General features: G+C 49.3%; 1 protein-coding gene across 1 annotated transcript in view; it reads left to right on the top strand.

Moving 5' to 3' along the window:
- Window positions 1-18,058, top strand: part of CACHD1 (cache domain containing 1) — a 166,416-nt gene extending 148,358 nt beyond the window's left edge. The window contains exons 20-27 of the mRNA XM_075320351.1: window positions 140-300; window positions 2,059-2,145; window positions 3,781-3,897; window positions 6,589-6,740; window positions 6,916-7,077; window positions 13,078-13,155; window positions 13,232-13,333; window positions 14,766-18,058. Of these exons, the coding sequence (XP_075176466.1) occupies window positions 140-300; window positions 2,059-2,145; window positions 3,781-3,897; window positions 6,589-6,740; window positions 6,916-7,077; window positions 13,078-13,155; window positions 13,232-13,333; window positions 14,766-15,007 (1,101 nt within the window). The 3' untranslated portion in view covers window positions 15,008-18,058. The remainder of the gene's footprint in view (window positions 1-139; window positions 301-2,058; window positions 2,146-3,780; window positions 3,898-6,588; window positions 6,741-6,915; window positions 7,078-13,077; window positions 13,156-13,231; window positions 13,334-14,765) is intronic.
- Window positions 18,059-27,901: the final 9,843 nt, after the last annotated feature.

The following is a 27,901-nucleotide window of genomic DNA, read 5'->3' as shown; positions in this document are numbered from 1 at the left end:
CTTCCAGTGTAGAAGGATCTTTGTGATTTTGTTAGGAAATTGCATATATAGCACTTCCCTAAAGCCCAGCACCAGGAGCAGGCGATAGGAATCAGTGCAAGTCTATTGATACAACCATGTTGTGACTTTTTTCTTTTAGGGGGATCTGACCAATCTTGTCCACGGCAGCCACTGCTCAAAGTACCGTCTGACGAGGATCCCCGGGACCAATGCGTTTGTGGGGATCGTGAACGAGACCTGCGATTCCCTGGCTTTCTGTGCCTGTAGCATGGTAGACCGACTGTGTCTGAACTGTCACAGGTGGGAACAATACACTCACGAGTCAGTATAACTGCTGGATTAATTCTTTGCATTTTCAAGATCTCTGCTTGCTGCCAGAAAATCGATAAACCTACTGAAAAGACAGAAAGGCGCACACAGGGTCTTAACCTTCTTATCCATCGTATAAGGATATCAGAATTCCTCACCTGGATGAGTTGTGATACATTCACAACTGCTGTAAAGGCTTTCAGTCTCCTTCATTTCTCGTGTATGGAGTGAAGGGGTTAAACACTGCGCTGCTGTAACATTCACCCAAGCTGGATAAGATGAACAGTGATCCTTATTTTTTACGCATTTTGGAAATTGTCTCCTTCAGGAAAGAAAAAATAACAGATTTACATGGAGCCAATGGGATGTGGACATGTATACCATATTTTTCGGATTATAAGACTCACTTTTCCTCCCAAATTTTTGGGAGGAAAATGAGGGATGCATCTTAAAATCCGAATATAGCTTACCAAGAGGTGATGAATTGGTGTGGGTGCCTCTCTGTGTGGGCTGCCAAGTGCCTCTCTGAGCAGTTGGCTCTCTGTGCGGGGGGCCGGGTGCCTCTCTGTGCGGGGGGCCGGGTGCCTCTGTGCGGGGGGCCCGGGTGCCTGTCTGTGCGGCCGGCCGGGTGCCTGTCTGTGCGGCCGGGTGGCCGGCTGGCTGCCTCTCTGTGCGGTCGGCGGTGGCTGTGCTGGCAGTGGAAGCTGCAGCAGTGGTGTGGAGCAGTCTGGTGCGGCAGGGGTCCCAGATGCTGTGCTGGCGGTCCAGGTTTCAGATTTCAGATGATGGTGCCCGGAGTCGGCACTTGCGCAGATATAGCGCTCAGCCGAGAGCTCCATCTGCGCTTGCTCCACTTTGGGTGCCATGTCTTTAAAGCCCGGACCGCCGACAGAGCATCTGGGACACCCGCCGCACCAGACTGCTCCTCACCGCCGCCGCAGCTTTTGCTGGCAGTACAAACTCAATGCTGCCAGCAGACACCCCACCAGCACTGACCCTGCCTCCTGTGACTTCACTCCACCACCACTGCTGCCTCCTCCAGTAAGCCAACACCAGAGTATGTCAGACCGCATTTTTTTATTTTTTTTTTTTATTTTTTTTTTTTAACCTCTAATTTTGGGGTGCGTGTTATTATCCAGTGCGTCTTATAAAACGAAAAATACTGTGTATGTTAGACGGACATTTAAATTTCCAAAAACTGCACCCAGGTACTGGCCGGTCACCTGACACGAGGAGTAACATTAATAAAACAGTAAAAATCACAACATATTGATACTTTTATATGACTAAAGACCTTATAGGTCTCAAGTTGTTTCAAAACTACCACCCCCAGGATATGCTGGGTGTTGGGGGTGTGCAATGCAGTAATCTGCTCTTGCAAAACTATGATTCCCAGGGCACAGTGGGTCGTCAATATAAAGTTTATAAATTAGAATAGATGAATCAAAAAATGGAGAATCATACATTAAAAGGGATTCAAAGAGGGCTGTAAATAATTTGGCGTACGCAGGAGCAATTTTTGAGCCCATAGCTGTGCCCAGTTTTTGATGGCAAGTTTTATCTAAAAGAAAAAAGGGTTAATATTCTCTGCTGCAGTTTTCGGTTTCGTTTTATTTATAAAGCAATAGGAAGAAGCAGCCGATTCTCATCTGATAGATGACGCCTGAGTTCTTCCGGACAATTCACACTCACATTGTGCGATGTGCGCTGTAATTGGAGCTGCTGATGATTATTTTGTTTTCGGTTTAGGATGGAGCAGAATGAATGTGAATGTCCCTGTGAGTGCCCCCTGGAGGTCAACGAGTGTACGGGCAATCTAACAAATGCTGAAAGCAGGTAAGAGCAGGAACTAGCCAATCCTGTGAGATTCCACTGCTTAAATTGCTGTGATTTTAGCTGCTTACAACGAGCGTCTCCTTTGTCCTAAGAAGTGGTGACCCCATCCGTGAGAATTGTTTATTTAGGTTGCAAAATGGGTCTCTTGCTGTAACTCTGCATCACCAGCAGGTGGCAGTAAGTACCTTTCACAAGTCAGTCTCATAGGCAGCAGGGTGAGACGGGTGCTCAGAGGAAGCCTCTGATGTAATAATGGGGTCCAGGTGCAACATAAACCATAATGTGCAGCAAAAGAGACTGCGGAGAGGAAGACGATCAACTATGGGAGAACTTGTTAGGTCCAAATATGATGCAATGATCGGAGTTTGCGGTAATAGCAGCATAGGTTATGAATAAGTTATCAGAATCCATGCACTTGGAGGATGAGCATGGTAGTGCCCGCTCATCACTAGTTACGAGTACAGAGCACCCGAGCATGGTAGTGCCCGCTCATCACTAGTTACGAGTACTGAGCATGGTAGTGCCCGCTCATCACTAGTTACCAGTACTGAGCACCTGAGCATGGTAGTGCCCACTCATCACTAGTTACGAGTACCGAGCACCTGAGCATGGTAGTTGCCCGCTCATCTCTAGTTACTAGTACTGAGCACCCGAGCATGGTAGTGCCCGCTCATCACTATTTACGAGTACTGAGCACCCGAGCATGGTAGTGCCCGCTCATCACTAGTTACGAGTACTGAGCATGGTAGTGCCCACTCATCACTAGTTACGAGTACTGAGCACTCGAGCATGGTAGTGCTCGCTCATCACTAGTTACGAGTACTGAGCACCTGAGCATGGTAGTGCCCGCTCATCACTAGTTACGAGTACCGAGCACCCGATCATGGTAGTGCCCGCTCATCACTAGTTACGAGTACCGAGTACCCGAGCATGGTAGTGCCCGCTCATCACTAGTTACGAGCACCTGAGCATGGTAGTGCCCGCTCATCTCTAGTTACTAGTACTGAGCATGGTAGTGCCCACTCATCACTAGTTACGAGTACTGAGCACTCGAGCATGGTAGTGCTCGCTCATCACTAGTTACGAGTACCCGAGCATGGTACTGCCCGCTCATCACTAGTTACGAGCGCCTGAGCATGGTAGTGCCCGCTCATCTCTATTTGAAATGTGTTTCTGTTGTTTTCTGAGCTCTTCTTGGCTGATTTATGACCACACACTAAATTAAAGTTGCATGTGCAGGGAAAAAAGGGACCTGTAAAAGATAAATGGTGCAATATTTTTAATGAAGCCAAATTGTAAAAATGATTTTGAGCCCAAATTCATGTATTTAAGTAGAAAACAAAGTTGTCCCCAGAGGTGGACAAAGTCTTAAAAGCCCTATTCAGATGTCTGTGTAATATGGACCATGTGTTTGGACTTGCTGCAGATCTCCTGACCCAAACGTAACCGCCCCATAGGGATAAATGACGCTTCTGAGTTTGGGTCAGGAGATTCGCGTCCGCTCCAGACAGCGCGGTCCATACCCGGAACATGTTATATGAACATCGGAACTTACTCTTAGGGTTAGATATGGACTATAATATGTCTTAGGTAGTGACGACCAGTGTGATATGTAGTTATTGCTTCACTGTACAGGAACCCAAGCTGCGAAGTCCATCAGGAGCCCATGACCTTCACCGTCCTGGATCCAAACCTCCAAGATGCCCTTTCCCAATGCGTCAACACGGGCTGTTCTCAGAGGATGGAGAGCGGGTACGTACACTTTTACTTATATGGATTACACACACATATACAGACAAACGTATATGGATGGAAGAGAAAAAATGGAGAAAAAGCGGGAGAACGGAGTTAAATTATGGCTATTTTTTTTTTATAATTCACTGTGTAATATACACCTTGTTTTTTATTTGTGCCATTATTCAGTTCCCTAAAGGCAGCCTGCAGTGTAAAGAATGGAGGGTTTGGTTTTTTTTTCCGGTTGCCAATGTTCCATTAATGGTCCTTTCTATGTTTACATACAGTATGTAAATATATTACATAGAAGTTTAGTAAACAAAATGTCACCTTTCAGCAAGTTAAGGCCATGTTCACATATATACCATATTTTTCGTATATACCCCAAATTCAGAGATTAAAAAAAAAAAAAAAAATATGGGGTCCGTTTTATAATCCGATGGTGTCTGACCAGATGGGGGTGCGGGAGTCACAGGAGGCAGAGGTGGTGGTGGAGCAGGTCGATGGTGCAGTGGGGTGCTCAGGTCCGCACTGCGGCTCTGTGCTGCGGCAACGGGCACTGCTCTGTGCTGGTGCTCGCTGCGGGCAGGGAGCACTGGCCATTCTGAAGATGTCAGCGCTTTGGGCTTCAAAGAAATGGCAGCCGGAGTTGGCGCGTGCGCAGATGAGAGCTTGAGCCGAGAGCTTCATCTGCGCACGTGCCGACTTTGGGCGCCATTATTTGAAGAACTTACCTCTGGCATCTACAGAGTGGCTCGTACCTCGCTGCCTGCCCGCCCGCCGCACAGAGCCTCACTGCCCGCCCGCTGCACAACCCCTCCATGCCCACCCGCACAGAGCCTCACTGCCCACCGACCGCACAACTCCTCCATGCCCGCCCGCCGCACAGAACCTCACTGCCTGCCCTCTGCACAACCCCTCCATGCCCACCCGCTGCACAGAGCTTCAGTGCCCACTCGCCGCACAACCCCTCCATGCCCGCCCGCCGCACAGAGCCTCACTGCCCACCCGCCGCACAACCACTTCATGCCCGCCGCACAGAACCTCACTGCCTGCCCTCTGCACAACCCCTCCATGCCCACCCGCCGCACAGAGCTTCAGTGCCCACTCGCCGCACAACCCCTCCATGCCCGCCCGCCGCACAGAGCCTCACTGCCCGCCCGCTGCACAGAGCCTCACTGCCCACCCGCCGCACAACCACTTCATGCCCACCCGCCGCACAGAGCCTCACTGCCCACCCGCCGCACAACCCCTCCCTGCCCACCCGCCGCACAACCCCTCCATGCCCGCCCACCGCACAGAGCCTCACTGCCTGCCCGCTGCACAACCCCTCCATGCCCACCCGCCGCACAGAGCCTCACTGCCCACCCGCCGCACAACCCCTCCATGCCTGTCCGCCGCACAGAGCCTCACTGCCTGCCCGCTGCACAACCCCTCCATGCCCACCCGCCGCACAGAGCCTCGCTGCTCGACCGCCGCACAGAGCCTCGCTGCTCGCCCGCCGCACAGAGCCTCGCTGCTCGGCCGCCGCACAGAGCCTCGCTGCTCGCCCGCCGCACAGAGCCTCGCTGCTCGCCCGCCGCACAGAGCCTCGCTGCTCGCCCGCCGCACAGAGCCTCGCTGCTCGCCCGCCGCACAGAGCCTCGCTGCTCGCCCGCCGCACAGAGCCTCGCTGCTCGCCCGCCGCACAGAGCCTCGCTGCTCGCCCGCCGCACAGAGCCTCGCTGCTCGCCCGCCGCACAGAGCCTCGCTGCTCGCCCGCCGCACAGAGCCTCGCTGCTCGCCCGCCGCACAGAGCCTCGCTGCTCGCCCGCCGCACAGAGCCTCGCTGCTCGCCCGCCGCACAGAGCCTCGCTGCTCGCCCGCCGCACAGAGCCTCGCTGCTCGCCCGCCGCACAGAGCCTCGCTGCTCGCCCGCCGCACAGAGCCTCGCTGCTCGCCCGCCGCACAGAGCCTCGCTGCTCGCCCGCCGCACAGAGCCTCGCTGCTCGCCCGCCGCACAGAGCCTCGCTGCTCGCCCGCCGCACAGAGCCTCGCTGCTCGCCCGCCGCACAGAGCCTCGCTGCTCGCCCGCCGCACAGAGCCTCGCTGCTCGCCCGCCGCACAGAGCCTCGCTGCTCGCCCGCCGCACAGAGCCTCGCTGCCTGCCCACCCGCCGCACAGAGCCTCGCTGCCTGCCCACCCGCCGCACAGAGCCTCGCTGCCTGCCCACCCGCCGCACAGAGCCTCGCTGCCCGCCCGCCGCACAACCCCTCCATGCCCGCCCGCCGCACGGAGCCTCGCTGCCCGCCCGCCGCACGGAACCTCGCTGCCCGCTCGGAGCCTCGCTGCCCGCCCGCCGCCCGGACCCTCGCTGCGCGCCCGCCACCCGGAGCCTCGCTGCCCGCCCGCTGCACAGTGCACAGCATTGTCTTGCCTCTTGTGACCCCTCTACCCCCTAGTAAGCTACATTCAGATTTTAAAACACATCCCTCATTTTCCTCCCAAATTTTTGGGAGGAAAAGTGCGCCTTATAATCCAAAAATGACTCTCAGAATCAAAACCTCCATACTTTACCCTGCAGGCTGCATTCAGAGAACTGGGAAATGGAGCAGAATAAAAGGAAATTAAAAAAAGGGATTAAACTAGATTAAAAATAGTGAATCCACTCTAAATGCTGAGCATGTATTCCCCCGACTGTCAGAGCTGACTTTCCACTTTGTTGTTTAGTTATTGCTTTGGCGTCCTGGACTGTGAGTGGTGTATGGTGGACAGCGATGGAAAGACCCAACTGGATCGCCCATATTGTGCCCTCCAAAAGGAATGCTTCGGTGGCATTGTTGGTGCCAAGAGCCCTTATGCTGATGATTTGGCGTCTATCGGTAAGGTGTATGATATTAAATGTGGGTGTATTTTCAGGTTTTTGCATAAGTTTAGGCACCCATGCGGTAGATTTTTCGTGTTTCAGATCTGCTCACAGTCCGCCGGGTCTGGAGTCTGGGCAGAGGCAAATTTTATAAACGGTTAACCAAGATTTGGTGACTTTTCCTTCCCCAGGTGACGAGGTGATAACACTGAATATGATAAAGAGCGCCCCCGTCGGGCCGGTAGCCGGAGGTATAATGGGGTGTATAATGGTGCTGGTCCTGGCCGTCTACGCTTACCGCCATCAGATTCATCGCAGAAGCCACCAGCACATGTCACCGCTGGCAGCGCAGGGTAAGAAACATCCTAAAGGGTTTATTAACACTTCTGACACAGTGGGGTCCACTGGTCAGAATATCACTTTTAGCGCTTAGGGCCATTACATTCAGCATGCTCTCTAGTTAAAGGCGTTTTCCACCAGTGGACAACCCCTTCTTAAAGGGAACCTGTCACCAAGTTTTTCCCTTATGAGCTGCAGACACCACCACTGAGCTCTTATATACAGCATTCCAGAATACAGTATATAAGAGCCCAGTCCGCTGTGTATAACATTAAAAACACCATTATTATACTCACTTAGGGGGTGGTCCGGTCCGAGGGGTGCCACTGCTCTCGATCTGGCGCCTCCTCCCCTTCTTGGGATCGTCATCATCCTGCCCAGCCCCGAATGCATGACGCGTCCTACATCATCCACACAGAGGACGCCATTGCACTCTTCAGCAAGCACTCTTTGATCTTCTCGGCTGAGGGCAGAACAAAGTGCTGGAATGCGCATTCGCGAGAAAAGGTTAAAGACCGCCGGCGCATGCGCACTACAGCTGGCAGATCAAAGTGCGCATGCACAGAAGCGCAATGGAGGCCTCTCTTTGAAAGACACAGGACGCGCCATGCCCATGGGGCTGGGTAGGAGGACGGCGATCACACAAGATGGAGAAGGTGCCACACCAAGAACAGCGACACCCATCGGACTGGACTACTCCCCTAGGTGAGTATTAGAAAAGTGTATTTTTTAGGTTATACAAAGTGGCCTGGGCTCTTATATACAGTATTCTAGAATGATGTATGTATGAGCTCAGTGGTGGTAGCCGCAGCTTATAAGGGAAAAACTTGGTGACAGGTTCCCTTTAAATGCTTAAGGGCCACAAGTCAAATAAAACAAACATGCAGTTCCCTCCTGGACCGGGACCGTTTCAGTGATGTCGGCACTTTTTTCTTTTTCGCTCCTAATTGGGAGACCCAGACAGTGGGTGTATAGCTACTGCCTCTGGAGGCCGCACAAAGAACTACACTTAAAAGTGTAAGGCCCCTCCCCTTCTGGCTATACACCCTCCCGTAGGAGTACGGATTCCTCAGTTTTAGCTTTGTGCGAAGGAGGTCAATGGGCACTCCAAGCTATCTCAGCCGGGCTTGCGCAAGTCGACTCAGTCACACGTGCATTTGCCCCGCAGGTAGCACCATTGACCTCGCAAATGGCGGCATTTGCGTCGTACGCGATTAATGCTGTTCTTGACGCTACAAGCCGCACGGCAGTGGCGTCAGCCAACTCCGTTGTTTTGCGTAGGGCCCTGTGGTTGAGACATTGGAAAGCAGATTCTCATTCCAAGAAGTGCTTAACCAATTTGCCTTTTTCTCGTGACCGATTGTTTGGAGAGCGTTTGGATGAAATCATCAAACACTCCAAGGGTAAGGACTCATCCTTACCGCAACACAGACAAAACAAACCCCAACAGAGGAAGGGTCAGTCTGGTTATCGGTCCTTTCGAGGACCGGGCAGGTCCCAATTCGCCTCGTCAAAAAAGACTCAAAAAGACCAGAGACGCTCAGATTCTTGGAGGTCTCAGTCACGCCCAAAAAGGACAGCCGGAGGAACCGTTGCCAAGACGGCGTCCTCCTGACTTGCAGTCTCCGATTCCCACACCCGCGGTCGGTGGGAGGCTTTCCCACTTTGGCGACATTTGGCTGTCACGCGTCAAAGACCGTTGGGTGAGGGATATTCTGTCTCACGGGTACAGGATAGAGTTCAGTTCTCGTCCGCCAACTCGTTTCTTCAGAACTTCTCCACCACCAGACCGAGCCGATGCTCTGTTGCAGGCGGTGGCCGCTCTAAAGGCGGAAGGAGTGGTGACCTCCGTCCCTCTTCAGGAACAAGGTCACGGTTTTTACTCCAATCTGTTTGTGGTCCCAAAAAAGGACGGATCGTATCGACCCGTCCTGGATCTAAAGTTGCTCAACAGACACGTAAAAGTCAGGAGGTTCCGGATGGAATCCCTACGCTCCGTCATAGCCTCAATGTCTCAAGGAGATTTTCTAGCATCAATAGATATCAAAGATGCGTATCTCCACGTGCCGATTGCACCAGAGCATCAGCGTTTCCTACGCTTCGTCATACACGACGAACACCTGCAGTTCGTAGCGTTACCTTTCGGTCTGGCAACAGCCCCCCGGGTCTTCACCAAAGTCATGGCAGCAGTAGTAGCTGTTCTGCACTCGCAGGGTCACTCGGTCATCCCGTATCTAGACGACCTGCTTATAAAGGCACCCTCTCAAGAGGCATGCCAGCACAGTCTGAAGGTGGCACTAGACACTCTCCAGAGTTTCGGGTGGATTATCAACTTTCCAAAGTCTCATCTAACCCCGACCCAATCTCTGACTTATCTTGGCATGGAGTTTCATACTCTCTCAGCGATAGTGAAGCTTCCACTGGACAAGCAGTGCTCGCTACGGACTGGAGTGCAATCTCTCCTTCAGAGCCAGTCGCACTCACTGAGGCGCCTCATGCATTTCCTAGGAAAGATGGTAGCAGCAATGGAGGCAGTCCCGTTCGCGCAGTTTCATCTGCGCCCTCTACAATGGGACATTCTACGCCAATGGGATGGGAATTCGACGTCCCTCGACAGGACTGTCTCCCTCTCTCAGACTGCCAAGGACTCTCTGCGTTGGTGGCTTCTCCCCACCTCATTGTCACAGGGAAAGTCGTTCCTTCCCCCGTCCTGGGCAGTGGTCACGACGGATGCGAGCCTATCAGGGTGGGGAGCGGTGTTTCTCCACCACAGGGCTCAGGGGACGTGGACTCAGGAAGAGTCCACCCTGCAGATCAATGTTCTGGAAATCAGAGCAATCTATCTTGTCCTGCGAGCCTTCCAACAATGGCTGGAAGGCAAGCAGATTCGGATTCAGTCGGACAATTCCACGGCGGTGGCGTACATCAACCACCAAGGGGGAACACGCAGTCGCCAAGCTTTTCAAGAAGTCCAGCGGATTTTGACGTGGGTGGAAAGCAGAGCGTCCACCATATCCGCAGTTCACATCCCAGGCGTGGAAAACTGGGAAGCAGACTTTCTCAGTCGCCAGGGCATGGACGCAGGAGAATGGTCCCTTCACCCGGACGTGTTTCAGCAGATCTGTTGCCGCTGGGGGACGCCGGACGTCGATCTGATGGCGTCACGGCACAACAACAAGGTCCCAGTTTTCATGGCACGGTCTCACGATCACCGAGCACTGGCGGCAGACGCCTTGGTTCAGGATTGGTCGCAATTCCGACTCCCCTATGTGTTCCCACCTCTAGCATTGTTACCCAGAGTTCTCCGGAAAATCAGGTCCGACTGCCATCGAGCCATACTCGTCGCTCCAGATTGGCCAAGAAGGTCGTGGTACCCGGATCTGTGGCATCTCACGGTAGGCCAACCGTGGACACTACCAGACCGTCCAGATTTGCTGTCTCAAGGGCCGTTTTTCCATCTGAATTCTGCGGCCCTGAACCTGACTGTGTGGCCATTGAGTCCTGGATCCTAGCGGCCTCAGGTTTATCTCATGAAGTTGTTGCCACAATGAGACAGGCTAGAAAACCATCCTCAGCTAAGATCTATCACAGGACGTGGAAGATATTCTTAGCGTGGTGCTTGGCTCAAGGGTTTTCTCCCTGGCCATTTGCATTGCCAATTTTTCTTTCCTTCCTGCAGTCTGGGTTGGAAAAAAGTTTGTCGCTTAGCTCTCTTAAGGGTCAAGTCTCCGCGCTATCCGTATTCTTTCAGAAGCGCTTGGCACGGCTTTCTAAAGTACGCACGTTTCTCCAAGGAGTTTGTCATATCGTTCCTCCTTACAGACGGCCATTGGAACCCTGGGATCTGAACAAGGTTCTCATTGCTCTCCAGAAGCCGCCTTTCGAGCCTTTGAAAGAGGTTCCCCTTTCTCGGCTTTCACAAAAGGTAGTTTTTCTTGTGGCGGTCACGTCTCTTCGAAGAGTGTCCGAGCTAGCGGCGTTATCTTGCAAATCTCCCTTCCTGGTGTTTCACCAAGACAAGGTAGTACTGCGTCCAATTCCAGAGTTTTCTCCCAAGGTGGTTTCTTCCTTTCATCTCAATCAGGATATCACTTTGCCATCTTTGTGTCCGCATCCAGTTCACCAATTTGAAAAGGGTTTACATCTGTTGGACCTGGTGAGAGCACTCAGGATTTACATTTCTCGCACGGCGTCTCTACGCCGTTCTGATGCGCTCTTTGTCCTAGTCGCTGGTCAGCATAAGGGATCGCAAGCTTCCAAATCCACCCTGGCGCGGTGGATCAAGGAACCAATTCTTCACACATACCGTTCTGCTGGGCTTCCGATTCCATCTGGACTGAAGGCCCATTCTACCAGAGCCGTGGGTGCGTCCTGGGCATTGCGGCATCAGGCTACGGCTCAGCAAGTGTGCCAGGCGGCTACCTGGTCGAGTCTGCACACGTTTACCAAACACTATCAAGTGCATACCTACGCTTCGGCAGATGCCAGCCTAGGTAGACAGGTCCTTCAGGCGGCGGTGGCCCACCTGTAGGAAGAGGCTGTCTGACAGCCCGTTCATGTGGTATCTTTTTACCCACCCAGGGACTGCTTTTGGACGTCCCACTGTCTGGGTCTCCCAATTAGGAGCGAAAAAGAAGGGAATTTTGTTTACTTACCGTAAATTCCTTTTCTTCTAGCTCCAATTGGGAGACCCAGCACCCGCCCTATTTGTTCTTAGGGTTTCGTTTTTCGGGTGCACATGTTGTTCATGTTGTTTCTTAAGTTCTCCGATCTTGTTATCGGATTGAATTTGTTTTTGAAACTGTTATTGGCTTTCCTCCTTCTTGCTTTGGTACTAAAACTGAGGAATCCGTACTCCTACGGGAGGGTGTATAGCCAGAAGGGGAGGGGCCTTACACTTTTAAGTGTAGTTCTTTGTGCGGCCTCCAGAGGCAGTAGCTATACACCCACTGTCTGGGTCTCCCAATTGGAGCTAGAAGAAAAGGAATTTACGGTAAGTAAACAAAATTCCCTTCTTTCGGCTGCCGTTTTTGTTGCTGACATCTAGTACATCTATGAACCACAAAGGCAGGAGATCAGCTCTAAATATGCGTAAAAAAATAAAATGAAAAAAAGTTATTAAATAAAACAGTTAATTTCCGATCACACCAGATTATTCCAAGAAGAAGGATCTGTAAAATATCAATGTCAATAATCAAGCCATCATTTTTGAAAGCTGCAAATTCCCACTTCACATCACCCCAACCCCCTTAAAAATAAGCCAGGTTTTTTTGGTCATCTTGCCTCCCCCCCTAAAAAAAAGGAATAAGTGATGAAAATGTTTATGCATCCAAAAATGATATAAAGAAAACAAAACCCTTCCCTAAAACAAAATGGGGTTCTTAAAAAAAGGGCAACACAATTTTTTTTATTATTTTTTTTTTTAATTGCTGAATTTTTTATAAGCAGTAAAATATACATATAATTTGCTGCTTTTTAAAAAAAAAAAAATAAACAAAATAAAATAAAAATAAATAAAAAATCAGCATATATAAAAAATACTAAATAAGTTTGAGATTACATTAGTCATATTCACTTACAGAATCACGTTACCAGATCATTTTTACTGTACAATGCAAAAATAAAAGGGTTAAAATGGCCAGGATTGGAGGAATCTGCTCTTGATCGTTAGGATGTCTCTTGAAATCTGAGCACCCGCGCCGGGGTGATTTGTGACGCCCGGGCACTGTATAACATGGCACTGTAGGATAAAGACCCTCCATAAAGGAGCCAAGGTGGCAGCTGTAAGGGTCCTTATTCTACAGCTGTCTCTGGAGGAGAACTGAACCTCTCAGTTGCGTTGGTTTAATTCTGTGGTTTAGCCGAAATGGCGCCACCCTTTCCATTGGTGGTGGCTGGTATTGCATCTCGGACCCATTCATATAATTACTATCATAGCAGACAGCCTGTCACTCACTGATTCTGAAGAGAAGTGTACCAATCCTTCCTAAACCCCTGAATCTATTTCTCTGCAGAGATGTCCGTTCGCATGTCCAACCTGGAAAACGACCGCGACGAGCGAGACGACGACAGCCACGAGGACCGCGGAATCAGTGAGTAACTTGTGGTCTGACTTACGCAGGTCATGGATGTGTGTACAGTGCCCTAACGACTTATTCACTCCTCCAGTCAGTAACACCCGGTTCATAGCGGCAGTGATCGAGAGACACGCACACAGCCCGGAGCGGAGGAGGCGGTACTGGGGGCGATCGGGAACAGAGAGCGATCACGGTAAGGAGAAAGCAGAAACCTGTACAGAAGGTTCACTTCTTTTCTTGTAAGTTTGTGTCTCGGGACCTCTGCTCTCTTCCTGCGTCCTTGCTTCACTGATCTTGACATCAGAGTTTTATTAAAGGGGTTGTCCAGGAAGAGAGTAAAGGCCGTGTGCTTTTTTGTTTTTTTCCTGTTCCTAAAACAGCGTCACTATTGTCCATGGCTCTAGCGGGTATTGCAGACGAGTTCCATTGAAATCATTGAGGATGAGCTGCATTTGGCAGAATTTTTTGATTTTCTGTTGATACTATGTATATGGTTACGTGGTGTCCGGCAGATTTGTGGCCTTATTATTTTAAATGCAGATTTGAGGGTATAAAGAACTCATCAGGTGCAATATGCATCCAGACCCACAAGCAGTTCTGGGTACATATTGCTAATCCCTGCCTAACCGTCCCTGTATATACCAGCATAAATAAAGAGATCTTTATAAAAAGTATTTCTAAAGATCCTTTCTGATATGCTAATGAGGACAGGGACTAGTCACAAGGGCGTTAGTTCCTGTGCTTATTCCGCCCTCTTAGCATGGTAGCACGCTCACAGAAGCGTGCTGATATACTATTTAATGCCCATAGCCCAACATTATCAGCAGTGATGCGCATACCTGTGTATGGCAGTGACTTCTGATCCATGCACACTGACCCTAAGCTCAAGAAGTAACGTCCTTGTGACTAGTCCCTGACCTCATTAGCATATCATAAAGCATCTTTAGAAATACTTTTTCTAAAAATCCCTTTATCTATTCTAGTGTATACAGGGACAGTTAGGCAGGGATTAGCAATATGTACCCAGAACTGCTTATGGTACTGGGTGCATATTGCACCGAATAGGTTCCCTTTGAAATGTTAGACCACTTTTCGTTCTCAGTGTTTTTTGTGCTGACCCGTTGAGTGTATGTTTTCCCACCCATTATTAATACTTTTGTGTCATGTGCTCTAGCTACTGCACAAAATTGTACAAAATGTACTACACAAAGGCTTTTCTAAAAATAGGGTCTGATCATGCAAAACACATAAATAAGCAATGGGAAGATGCCGCAGTAACCAAATGATTTTGATCTTCCTCTTTCGTACCCAGAGACAAGCAATTCATTGCTCTCATGCTTCCTATTCTGATATAATTCTAATGCAGAGCACTTTGCCCAGAATGATCCAGCTGCTGCGACCCCCAAGGACCGTAAGTCCCCCGTTTGAATGAAGCGTTACTGAGCATGTGCGACCACTGCTCCTGTAGACATGGTCGCACATGCTCAGTAACGCTTCACACCACCCTCTTTTTTGGACCGTTAGCAATGAAACTTTTACTTACGGGACCCTCTCTTTAAGCTTTCATCACATAGCCCAGAATCGTCATCCCTAATCATATTTCTGTTTTTTTGTTGTTTTTTTAGGCTACAGCACTATGAGTCCACAGGAAGACAGCGAAAACCCCCCATGTAACAATGACCCATTATCAGCAGGGGTGGACGTGGGAAACCACGACGAAGACCTAGAACCTGACACCCCACCCCAGACTGCCGCTCTGTTGAGCCATAAGTTCCACCACCACTATAGACTCCACCACCCGACATTACACCACAGCCATCACCTGCAGGCGGCGGTCACCGTCCATTCTGTAGACGCAGAATGTTGATGAACTCTGGACTCGTGTCCCCCACCCCCTCCCCTTTTTATATCGAGACCCTCTCTGCTGCCGCCATATTTGCTGCATACGTTTACAATGTACGGGACAATACATGGCGCCAAACAATGCATACCTTTCAATGGACCTTTTTGCCTTGGAACATCGACTACAACATGAAATGGTTCTGCAACGTTTTTTGGGGGGGTTTTGTTTTTTCAGAATTGTGCCACAAAAGAAATAACGTAAAACAGAGGAAAATATTTCTTTTTATATAAAAAAAAATATTTTAAATAATAGAAAAAAAAAAAAAGACTGGACTCATCACGATGAGGTGAATTGTGAATAGTTTCATAAAGAAAATAAAATGCATCTCGATTTTTAAGGAAAGGATTATTTTTCTACTATTTATTTAAGTGTCAAGGACTTAAGACTGAAGATTCTTACACTCCTGACGCGTTTTGGGCCTTATGAGAGGAGGACGCTGCAGTCGTCGGATACTCACTCCTTCCCCAGTGTTGATGGAAGACTACGCCTATGCTGTGAACACTACAGCCCCTGGACGCCGGGGTTAGATTTTAGCCTTCACGCTCCACGGGGGTGGGGAGATTAACTAAACAAGAAACGCGTTGCTGTACAATCTACTTTTTTTTATGTATGAAGAGAAGTGATAAGTGGCTGACTTGTGCGATCGTAGCCGTACACCAGGACGGGTGAATGCTGTCGCTTGTCTTGCCTTGTAGTATTTGCAGCCCAATTTATTTCACCATGTTTTATTTTTGTTTTTAAAGATTTTAACCACTGTTTAACAAGACTTTTTTTTTTTTTTTTTCCCCACTACAACCACTGTGTCTTTACTGTACATTATTGTGCCGCTGACAATCCGGATGTTTTTAGGGGGCTAGAATGGAAACTTGCACAAAAAGTTGAAGAAATTTGTTGAGACATTTTCTAGACATTTTGTTTATTCTCGTTTTTGAGTTACTCTTTGTCCTGTACTCCAATCACATCTAAAGCTGCACACAAAGGTCCCTTTTGATTCGTTTTTTTTCTTTATGTTCGTAAATGGATAAAATTGCAAAGTGCTTGAAGAACCGAGCAAATTTGCAATATATCTCAAAAAAGGGAGGGATTTTTAATTTTATATTGTTTACAGCCCATTGCCTAGATTACTGGCCACCTCTGTTTTTTTAGGCAATGAACAGGAAGGAGCTTGCAAGCTATTTGCTATACAGCTTGAAAGCGCTGCTCTGAAGCTGGCTGGAATTGGCCAGGTTTTGGTGATCATGCACTCCTCCGATGGTACAGAGCTAAAGCCTCTAGGGGGAGAGTGCAGTTCAGCCGGCGGCTCAGCCATGTTGCTGGTCCGAACTGTCAATCATCCTAAAAAGCAAACATGCGAAAACCCCTTTAACAGCGAGCAGGATCAGATGACTGTTTGCTATTTTGCCATAGTCAACGTTAATACAATGCAGAAGTGGGACTGATCCGCGTCCATATGACATTTGGGGGCATATAAGCATTGTAGAGGGGGACCCCTGCTCACACGCTTTATGAACGGCTTTCATACTGGCGGACTAGATCCATCTGTGCATCACATGTGAACGTCCACCTCTTCTGGGGTTGCAGCCTCCGCTATATGCCAGGGGGGACCCAGGTTATCCAATAGTCTGGAATCATGTTGTGTTTTTTGGACTATTGAAACTTTGCAAAGTTGCTGAACTAACTACCGTAATAAACTAAAGCTATACTGTATGATATATATTTACACTCCAGTCTCTGATCTTGTTGCTGCTCCATTTTCTATAAGCCCTTCATGATTTTACAAATCTCGTACTCCAGTAATGTCCACCACTCCCATATTTTTGACTCCTTGTTGTTTAAAGGAGTTTTCCAGTTTCAGAAAACCCCTGGTCTGGGCCAAGATTGTTTAAAATAAAAAAAAATAAAATAGTGATGCTTTACTCACTCTCCCCGGGTCCCGTGCTGTATCTCTGTCACGTCTTCCTGTCTGTTATTGTCTGCAGTGTTAACATAGCGCTGACAGTGCTGCAGCCAATCAGTGACTTGTGCTGTCAAACCAGAGTCACTTACTGGCTGCAGATAACTTCAGATACTGGGAGCAGCGGCGGAAACTCAGCACTGGACCTGGGGAAGGTGAGTAAAGCACCATTAAAAAAAAAATGCAGCCGAGAGACAAGGTTTTTCCAAAAGCAGAAAACTCTTAATGCTGTTGTTCAACTTATATTTCATTCAGACATAGTTTTCATATGTCTTGCACAGATTGGACTCATACCCATTGCAGTCTATGGGACTTTCACCGCGTGTCTGCAATAAAAAACGACTTGTTTGAGCTTAGTCAATGGGTCCATTGTTATTAATCTGCAAAAACCTGAAGTCTGAATGAAGTGTTATACGCGGCTACTTGCACATCCAATATGGATGCCAATTGTTTTATTGTCCTTCTTATCGCTGGTTTGTTATAACCAGTGCGGCCTAAATACATTCCCTCCTCATCCAGAGAGATGTCTACAGGAGTCACCATCTCCACCAGCGCTGCTCAAACCTGAGGGGCCTATTTATATAGGTAAATTTGGCGCATTTCCTGCTTCCTCCACAAAAAGAAAGTTTAATATATAAATTTGGGGCGAAATTTTTCATTTATTTGACCGTACGTCCAAATTTGATTAAAACATGCAATAAAATAAATATATACACAAAAAAAGACAAAAGGTCTGCATTGTAACCATAGGGCTTGGTTATGGGCCCGATTGTTCTGACCCAGGGGTCCATGTTGTCCCCATGTGTCGGCGTTGCGGGGACCAGCGCATACCTATAGGAGGAGAGCACAGCGCCGAGGTTGTAATATAAACTAGGACGTCATCAATCTTTATACTGTGTATAAAACTGTAAGCGAATGAGATGTCTGTATATAACGATGGATTTGTGAAAAATTTTGGGGTTGTTCTAATTACTTTCATGTTTCTGCAAATTGTTTCTATGTACAGATCCATACACGTTTTTACAGCCGAAAATGAAATAAAATAAAAATTATTTGCCAAACTGGCTCCAGCCGTGTGATTTATATATGTGGATTATAATTACATGCAATAACCGGTGGAAGGAGCGAGGACTTAACACGATCGTCATCCTGGCTGAGGTCTGAAATGCTGGTCTCCGGCGGCCATATTTCTGTAGATCAATATCAGCATTAACCCCTCAAGCATTTGGCAATTTTTTTGTTTTGGCGCTTTCTATTTTTTTTTCTCCTCCTTAAGCACCATAACTTATTTTTGCGCTGACATAGCCGTATGAGCTATTTTTATTTTTTTGTAGAACGGATTGTACTTTTGAATTTTAATTTTACCACATAATGTATTGAAGAGTGGAAAAAAGGTGAGGTGAAGTTGCAGCAATTCAGCCATTTTTTTTATTTTTTTTTAGTTATGGCGTTCATTATGTGGAAAATGACTGGCGATTCAGAACTTAGTAAACAAAAAAAACATGTACAGTAGAAACTAGAATATTACCTCCACTCTCTATAGACACATCTGCAGGTTTTTCCATCTACTCTCTATAAAGACACATCTACAGGTTATTCCATCCATTCTCTATGCAGACACATCTGCAGGTTTTCCCTCCACTCTCTATAAAGACACCTCTGCAGGTTTTTCCCTCCGCTCTCTGTACAGACACATCTGCATTTTCTTTTTCGCTCTATTGGGAGACCCAGACAATTGGGTGTATAGGCTATGCCTCCGGAGGCCGCACAAAGTACTACACTTAAAAGTGTTAGGCCCCTCCCCTTCTGCCTATACACCCCCCGTGCTCCCACGGGCTCCTCAGTTTTTTTGCTTTGTGCGAAGGAGGTCAGACACGCACAGCACAGCTCCACAGATTAGTCAGCAGCAGCTGCTGACTAGGTCGGATGGAAGAAAAGTGGGCCCATATAGGGCCCCCAGCATGCTCCCTTCTCACCCCACTTTTGTCGGCGGTGTTGTTAAGGTTGAGGTATCCATTGCGGGTACGGCGGCTGGAGCCCACATGCTGTTTTTCCTTCCCCATCCCCCTTAGGGCTCTGGGTGAAGTGGGATCTTATCGGTCTCCAGGCACTGAGACCGGGCTTCATCCACAACTCCTGTGGAGCCTGATGGATAGGAGCCGATACCGTTCAGGGACATGGCCCTGCATCTTAAAGGTACTCTGTATCCCTATGGGGACCGCGCACGGCATCACCTCAGCTTTGCTGGGTGTGCTAGTGCACCGGGGACCGCGGCGCTGACCGGGTCTATATGTGCCATTACACACTCAGCGTCGCTGAGTGTGTTTATATGTAAGGGCTACCGCACTGACCGCCGTTGCCACGGGACACTGCGGCGCGGCTGGGACTTGTAGTTCGCCGGGGACTTTCACGCGACCGCGCTTTTACGGCGGCCGCGTTTATTACTACAGTCCCCGGCTTCATTGCGGCCTAGTTTCCCTTTTTTTCTCCCGCCCTCAGCCCTGACAGGCAGGGGAAGGGCGGGACGCTGCACGGAGCGAGCAGCAATGAGGGCTGGAGTATGATTTACATGCTCCACTCCCCTCACTGTGGACAGTGTGAGCGCCCGTTTCGCGCTCTTTGTAGGCCACGCCCACAGCTTCCTCAGCTCGTCAGGACGCCGCAGCCATTCCTGTCAGCTCCACCGACGCTGCAGAAGAGGGACATATTCATGGGAGACCCAGACACGGTCTCTGGTGGCCTCACAACCGCTTAGGCGGCTGGTAAACAGCACATGTGGTGCTAGCCCCATGGTGCTGTATTGTATTGGTACATTATTTGTGTACTGTATATTATTTACACTGTATGAGCACAGTTCTTTCTGGCTATATACCCTATTGTGTTACTCAGGGAAAACTATAGCATGGCGCCCACAAAATGCAGGGGTGCCAAAACACAGGCTTATTATGTTGCCTGCGCCGCATGTAAGACCCAGCTACCGGCAGGTTCCACTGACCCACATTGTGTACAGTGTTCGACCCCTGTGACACTTCCTCAGCCGGATCCTCTGCTAAGAGGGGCCCAGGGGGAGCCACCTGTTGACACTGTCCAGGTGACGGGGACTGAGTTTGCAGCCTTTAAGGATCAACTCTCTGAGACTATGGCTAAGATACTAGAAGCCTTGCAGTCCAGACCGGTATCTCAGCAAAGGGACTCTGTTGAATCATTGTTCCCTGACTCCCCTCAGTTGGACCAACAATGTCCTCAAGGGGTATCTCATACATCCCAGACGGAGGGTTCGGACTTAGAACCTAGCCCCAGATCGTCTAAGCGGGCCCGCTTAGAATTTCCCTCGACATCATATTGTTTAGGGTCTCAGCGGGGGGATTCTCTGGTTGATGATGCGGAAACAGCTGATCAGGATTCTGATCCTGGGAGCGCTCTCAATCTTAATTCTCCAGACGGGGACGCCATAGTGAATGATCTTATTGCATCCATTCATCAGTTGCTGGATATTCTTCCCTCAGCCCCTCCGGCGGAGGAGTCTGATTCTCAGCAGGAGAAATTTCGCTTCAGGTTCCCCAAGCGTACACAGAGTATGTTTCTAGACCACTCTGATTTCAGAGAGGCAATCCAGAATCACCATGCTTGTCCGGATAAGCGTTTCTCTAAGCACCTTAAGGATACACGTTATCCTTTTCCCCCGGAAGTGGTTAAAGGTTGGATTCAATGTCCCAAAGTGGATCCTCCAATCTCCAGACTGGCGGCTAGATCCATACTTGCAGTGGAAGATGGGGCCTCGCTTAAAGATGCCACTGACAGGCAGATGGAGCTCTGGATGAAATCCATCTATGAAGCTATCGGAGCTTCTTTTGCCCCAGCATTCGCAGCCGTATGGGCGCTACAAGCTATATCAGCAGGTCAAGCGAAAATTGAAGCGGCCGCGCCACAAGTGGCTTCCATTACCTCCCAGACCTCGGCAATTGCGTCTTACGCTATGAATGCTGTCCTGGACTCTGTGAGCCGTACGGCAGTTGCGACCGCCAATTCGGTAGTAGTCCGCAGGGCCTTGTGGCTACGGGAGTGGAAGGCAGATTCCGCTTCCAAAAAGCGTTTAACCGGTTTGCCAATTTCTGGCGACAGGCTCTTTGGCGAGCGCCTGGATGAAATCATCAAACAATCCAAGGGAAAGGATACATCCTTACCCCAGCCCAAGCAGAACCTCTCCCAACAGAGGAGAGGGCAGTCGAGGTTTCGGTCCTTTCGGGGCGCGGGCAGGTCCCAATTCTCCTCGTCCAAAAGGTCTCAGAAAGAACAAAGGAACTCTGATGCATGGCGGTCTAAGTCACGTCCTAAAAAGGCCATTGGGAGCACCGCTAACAAAGCGGCTGCCTCATGACTTTCTACCTCCTCTAGTAGCATCCTCGGTCGGTGGCAGGCTCTCCCGCTTTTGCGACACCTGGCTGCCACAAATAAAAGACCGCTGGGTGAGAGACATTCTCTCTCACGGTTACAAGATAGAGTTCATCTCTCGTCCCCCGACTCGATTCTTCCGGTCCTCTCCGCCTCCCGAGCGAGCCGAGGCTCTTCGGCAGGCGCTGGGCACCCTGAAGGCAGAAGGAGTGGTGGTCCCTGTTCCTCTTCAGCAACAGGCCCACGGTTTTTACTCCAACTTGTTTGTGGTCCCAAAGAAGGACGGGTCCTTCCGTCCTGTCCTGGACCTGAAACTTCTCAACAAACACGTAAAGACCAGGCGGTTCCGGATGGAATCCCTCCGTTCCGTCATCGCCTCAATGTCCCAGGGAGATTTCCTTGCATCGATCGATATCAAAGATGCTTATCTCCACGTTCCGATTGCCCCAGAGCACCAGCGCTTCTTGCGCTTCGCCATAGGAAACGAACACCTGCAGTTCGTGGCACTGCCATTCGGCCTGGCAACAGCCCCACGGGTTTTCACCAAGGTTATGGCTACTGTAGTAGCGGTCCTCCATTCTCAGGGTCACTCGGTGATCCCGTACTTGGACGATCTGTTGATCAAGGCACCCTCTCAAGAGGCATGCCAACACAGCCTCGACGCTACCCTGGAGACTCTCCAGAGTTTCGGGTGGATCATCAATTTTCCAAGGTCAAATCTGACACCGACCCAATCGCTCACATACCTTGGCATGGAGTTTCATACCCTCTCAGCGATAGTGAAGCTTCCGCGGATCAAGCAGCGGTCACTACAGACAGGGGTACAATCTCTCCTTCAAGGCCAGTCACACCCCTTGAGGCGCCTCATGCACTTCCTGGGGAAGATGGTGGCAGCAATGGAAGCAGTCCCTTTCGCGCAGTTTCACCTGCGTCCTCTTCAATGGGACATCCTACGCAAATGGGACAGGAAGCCGACGTCCCTCGACAGGACCGTCTCCCTCTCTCAGGCGACCAAAGCTTCCCTTCGGTGGTGGCTTCTTCCCACTTCATTATCGAAGGGGAAATCCTTCCTACCCCCATCCTGGGAAGTAGTCACGACGGACGCAAGTCTGTCAGGGTGGGGAGCGGTTTTTCTCCACCACAGGACTCAGGGTACGTGGTCCCGGCAAGAGTCCTCGCTTCAGATCAATGTTCTGGAAATTCGGGCAGTGTATCTTGCCCTGAAAGCGTTCCAGCAGTGGCTGGAAGGCAAGCAGATCCGAATTCAGTCGGACAATTCCACAGCGGTGGCATACATCAACCACCAAGGCGGCACACGCAGTCGACAAGCCTTCCAGGAAGTCCGGCGGATTTTGATGTGGGTGGAAGCCACGGCCTCCACCATATCCGCAGTTCACATCCCAGGCGTGGAAAACTGGGAAGCAGATTATCTCAGTCGCCAGGGCATGGACGCAGGGGAATGGTCCCTTCACCCGGACGTGTTTCAGGAGATCTGTTGCCGCTGGGGGGTGCCGGACGTCGACCTCATGGCGTCCCGGCACAACAACAAGGTACCAACGTTCATGGCACGGTCTCAAGATCCCAGAGCTCTGGCGGCAGACGCCTTAGTTCAGGATTGGTCGCAGTTTCAGCTCCCTTATGTGTTTCCTCCGCTGGCACTGTTGCCCAGAGTGTTACGCAAGATCAGGGCCGACTGCCGCCGCGCCATCCTCGTCGCTCCAGACTGGCCGAGGAGGTCGTGGTACCCGGATCTGTGGCATCTCACGGTCGGCCAACCGTGGGCACTACCAGACCGACCAGACTTGCTGTCTCAAGGGCCGTTTTTCCATCTGAATTCTGCGGCCCTCAACCTGTCTGTGTGGCCATTGAGTCCTGGATCCTAGCGTCTTCAGGGTTATCTCAAGAAGTCATTGCCACTATGAGACAGGCTAGGAAACCAACGTCCGCCAAGATTTATCACAGGACGTGGAAAATTTTCCTGTCGTGGTGCTCTGCTCAGGGTTTTTCTCCCTGGCCATTTGCATTACCTACTTTTCTGTCCTTCCTTCAATCTGGACTGGAAAAGGGTTTGTCGCTCGGTTCCCTTAAGGGACAAGTTTCAGCGCTCTCTGTGTTTTTCCAGAAGCGCCTAGCTAGACTTCCACAGGTACGCTCGTTCCTGCAGGGAGTTTGTCACATCGTTCCACCTTACAAGCGGCCGTTAGAACCCTGGGATCTAAACAGGGTGCTGATGGTTCTTCAGAAACCACCATTCGAGCCAATGAGAGATATCTCCCTCTCACGACTTTCGCAGAAAGTGTTTTTTTCTAGTAGCAGTCACTTCTCTTCGGAGAGTGTCTGAGCTAGCAGCGCTGTCATGCAAAACCCCTTTTCTGGTTTTTCACCAGGACAAGGTGGTTCTACGTCCGGTTCCGGAATTTCTCCCTAAGGTGGTATCCCCCTTTTCATCTCAATCAGGATATTTCCTTACCCTCTTTTTATCCTCATCCAGTTCACCAATGTGAAAAGGATTTGCACTTGTTAGATCTGGTGAGAGCACTCAGACTCTACATTTCTCGTACGGCGCCCCTGCGCCGCTCGGATGCACTCTTTGTCCTTGTCGCTGGCCAGCGTAAGGGATCACAGGCTTCCAAATCAACCCTGGCTCGGTGGATCAAGGAGCCAATTATCGAAGCTTACCGTTCGGCTGGGCTTCCGGTTCCCTCAGGGCTGAAGGCCCATTCTACCAGAGCCGTGGGAGCGTCCTGGGCTTTGAGGCACCAGGCTACGGCTCAACAGGTGTGTCAGGCGGCTACCTGGTCGAGCCTGCACACTTTCACGAAACACTATCAGGTGCATACCTATGCTGCGGCGGATGCCAGCCTAGGTAGACGAGTCCTTCAGGCGGCGGTTGCCCACCTGTAGGAAAGGGCCGTTTTACGGCTCTCTTACGAGGTATTATTTTACCCACCCAGGGACTGCTTTTGGACGTCCCAATTGTCTGGGTCTCCCAATAGAGCGAAAAAGAAGGGAATTTTGTTTACTTACCGTAAATTCCTTTTCTTCTAGCTCTAATTGGGAGACCCAGCTCCCGCCCCTGTTTTTTTGTGTACACATGTTGTTCATGTTGAATGGTTTCAGTTCTCCGAGTTTCCTTCGGATTGAAGTTACTTTAAACCAGTTTATAATTATTTTCCCTCCTTCTTGCTTTTGCACCAAAACTGAGGAGCCCGTGGGAGCACGGGGGGTGTATAGGCAGAAGGGGAGGGGCCTAACACTTTTAAGTGTAGTACTTTGTGCGGCCTCCGGAGGCATAGCCTATACACCCAATTGTCTGGGTCTCCCAATTAGAGCTAGAAGAAAAGGAATTTACGGTAAGTAAACAAAATTCCCTTCTTTTTCCATCTGCTCTCTATACAGACACATCTGCAGGTTTTTCCATCCATTCTCTATGCAGACACATCTGCAGGTTTTTCCCTCCGCTCTCTATAAAGACACATCTGCAGGTTTTTCCCTCTGCTCTCTATACAGACACATCTGCAGGTTTTTCCCTCCGCTCTCTATAAAGACACATCTGCAGGTTTTTCCCTCCGCTCTCTATAAAGACACATCTGCAGGTTTTTCTCACTATCTGACATGAAATCAGAATAAACCTTTCCCGTTTTAGGTCAATTAGGAAACAAAATTGTTTATATTTGCCAAATGCCAGAATAATGGGAGAGCGCGAATGTTTTAAGGCATTTTTATTACTTTCTGCAAAGCCAAAAGTTTACATACAGGTCATGAATCCCACCTCAGGCTTTATGGGAGATCTCATATGGCAGACATGGGGCCTTCAATCAGCAGCCTACAATAGTGTTGTGTGGGGACTGATGGCTACCATCTTTTAAATATCATTGTCAAGCTTGAAATCTGCATTCAAGAGGCTATTTTTTTTACAATCTGCACCATCTATGCAACACAATCGATCCCATGTGGTGTGGAGCGGCCTCTGCTCTGGAGCCATCTTCATACACTGAATGCGCACTTCTGCCGTACATATACAATGGCCGTCAAAAAGGCAAACTGGGGGTCAATTCAAGATCATGTGGTAATGTTCGAGAGAGATTTCTTAAAATTAGATTAAAAAAAACTATAGGTGTTGCCCATAGCAACCATATTATCTGTAATTTTAGGGCCTAGATGTAAATAAAAGCCGCAATCTGGTTGCTATGGGCAACGCCTCCATCTTATTTTACACTACAGTTGATGAATACCCCCCACAACGACTTCACATATTAAAGATGTCATGTTATGTCTGGAGTTATTGAAGTCTCTGAGGTGATTTTTGTCAGTACATGGTCTACGCAGATCAGTGTTGTTGTTGAATGGCAGCCAATATGGCCGCCCTCAGAGCTCTCAAGTTTGGTCACTCCCTTCTCCCTCATTTATGAATGGCATCTGCTGTCATTCAGAAGCCTAGGAAAGCTGAGTATAATAATGGCCATATTGTTTATCACCACCTCCCGGGATGACTTGAAGTTATGTGTTTTTGAGTAATATTTTCCTCTGCGGCTCGATGTGAAAGCTGCACCCACTTCCTGGAGCAGTCCCCATTGTGTACACAGCCGTGTGTGCTCAGTTGTGTACATACAGCGTCGAAGGTCTGACCCCGTAACGATCCTACAAGATCCTACAACACGTCGCAAGGTTTCCCACCATGACCGACCGAAAGACTGCGTCAGCCCTTTACAACCTGGCGATCTTATAGGCGTATTGTTTGTTTTGTTGTTTTTTTTTTTTTATTATACATTCTGGATTATTGGAAGCCCATTGAAGAGATTAAAAACCTAAGTGGATATTTGCATACAAAATTTCTAAATTGACCTTATTCTCATGTGAGAAACAGATTTGATGTGGGAATATGGCAGGAAATCTGTATTTGTGTATGTGCGCACGCTGCAGAAAATGTCTGCGCCTAAAAACTGTACCATGTGGTTGAAAAACGCATTTGGTTTTTGGCGCATTTTGGTGCCATGCTTTTTTATAGGGTATTCAATGGATGGAGGGGCTAAAAAACACAGAACAAAAATGCACAAACAATTGCCATGCTGCTTCTTTTTTCTGCACCCGAAACTGCAAGAATAAAATAAGCAACGTGCGCACAGCACTTCAGAATTCCCATAGACTTTTGCTAGAGAAGGAGAGACATGCAGTCTTGGACATTAAACTGCACAAAAAACACAGCATAAAAATACAGCGTGTGCTCAAGGCCTAACTGAGTCAAAAGCCAAAAATGTGCGATGTGGGGGGGGGGATATCCGGAACATGTGGATGAGACTCCTTCAAAATGTATCTACATGGCTGGTGTAAATGCAACAGTAACCCGCTGTGTATTTATCACCCACCTCCTCTCTTCCCTGCCTCCCCTCAGCCTCATCTCTCCGCCTCCTTCCCTCTCCTTGACCTCCCCTTAGCCTCCTCTCTTCCTAGAATCCCCTCAGACGCCTCTTCACTCCTCCCCTATGCCCTTTCCCCACAGCCTCACAGCCTCCCATGCTCTCAGCTTCCTTCCCTGTCCTCTCTCTTCCCAGCCTCCCCTCTCTCCAGTCTGCTTCCTCAGCCACCATTCCTCTCTTCTTTCTCACCGGCCTCCCCTGCTCTCTCCCCAGCCTCCCCTGCTCTCTCCCCAGCCTCCCTTCCACTCCTCTCAGCCTACCCAAAGCCTTGCCTCTTGTCTCTCAAATATCCCCTCCTGTCTCCTCAGCCTCCCCGCTTCAGCCTCTTTCTTTCTCCTCTCCTCAGCCTGCTCCTCTTCTCGTCCCCCTCCTTGTTCTTCTCGTCCCCCTCCTTGTTCTTTTCGTCCCCCTCCTTGTTCTTTTCGTCCCCCTCCTTGTTCTTTTCGTCCCCCTCCTTGTTCTTTTCGTCCCCCTCCTTGTTCTTCTCGTCCCCCTCCTTGTTCTTCTCGTTCCACTCTGGGACATTTCCTATACACGTGCATTCAAGGCTATGTGTACACGATGCATTTTTGGAGAAATCTGCACCAAAATCTGCATGTCCATCCTGAAGCCAGCAAAGTCAATTAGATTTCCGAAGTGCTGTGCACACATTACTTTTTTTTTTTTGCAGATTCGGTACAGAAATAATCTGCAGCATGTCCATTGTCAAAACATTTTTTCCTACGTTGATTTTACTTAAAAGAAAACAAAAAAAAACAAACATGAAAAATAAAGGACTAAACTGCACCTCGTACATTTTTGTGTCTTTTTCTGGCAAAAGGTACAGATTTGATGCAGAAAATTTCTTCACCAAAATCTGCAGCGTGTGCACAAACCCAACGGTTTTTACTAGCAAAATCTAGTTTTTCTGTCACCAAGAACCTTTAACCCATTAGGCCGTGCTCCTGCGGACAATAAATGCTGTAATTTTTCACTGCATTTTTTTGTTTAGCAGTAAATCTAAGTAATAAGGCTATGTGCGCACGTTGCGTAATTACATGCAGTTACGCTGCGCTTTGTAGCGCAGCGTAACTGCATGCTTCCCCTGCATAATCT

Source organism: Anomaloglossus baeobatrachus, chromosome 8 (genome assembly GCF_048569485.1).
Source record: "Anomaloglossus baeobatrachus isolate aAnoBae1 chromosome 8, aAnoBae1.hap1, whole genome shotgun sequence".
Lineage (NCBI taxonomy): Eukaryota > Metazoa > Chordata > Amphibia > Anura > Aromobatidae > Anomaloglossus > Anomaloglossus baeobatrachus.
This window is presented reverse-complemented; position numbering and strand designations above follow the sequence as displayed.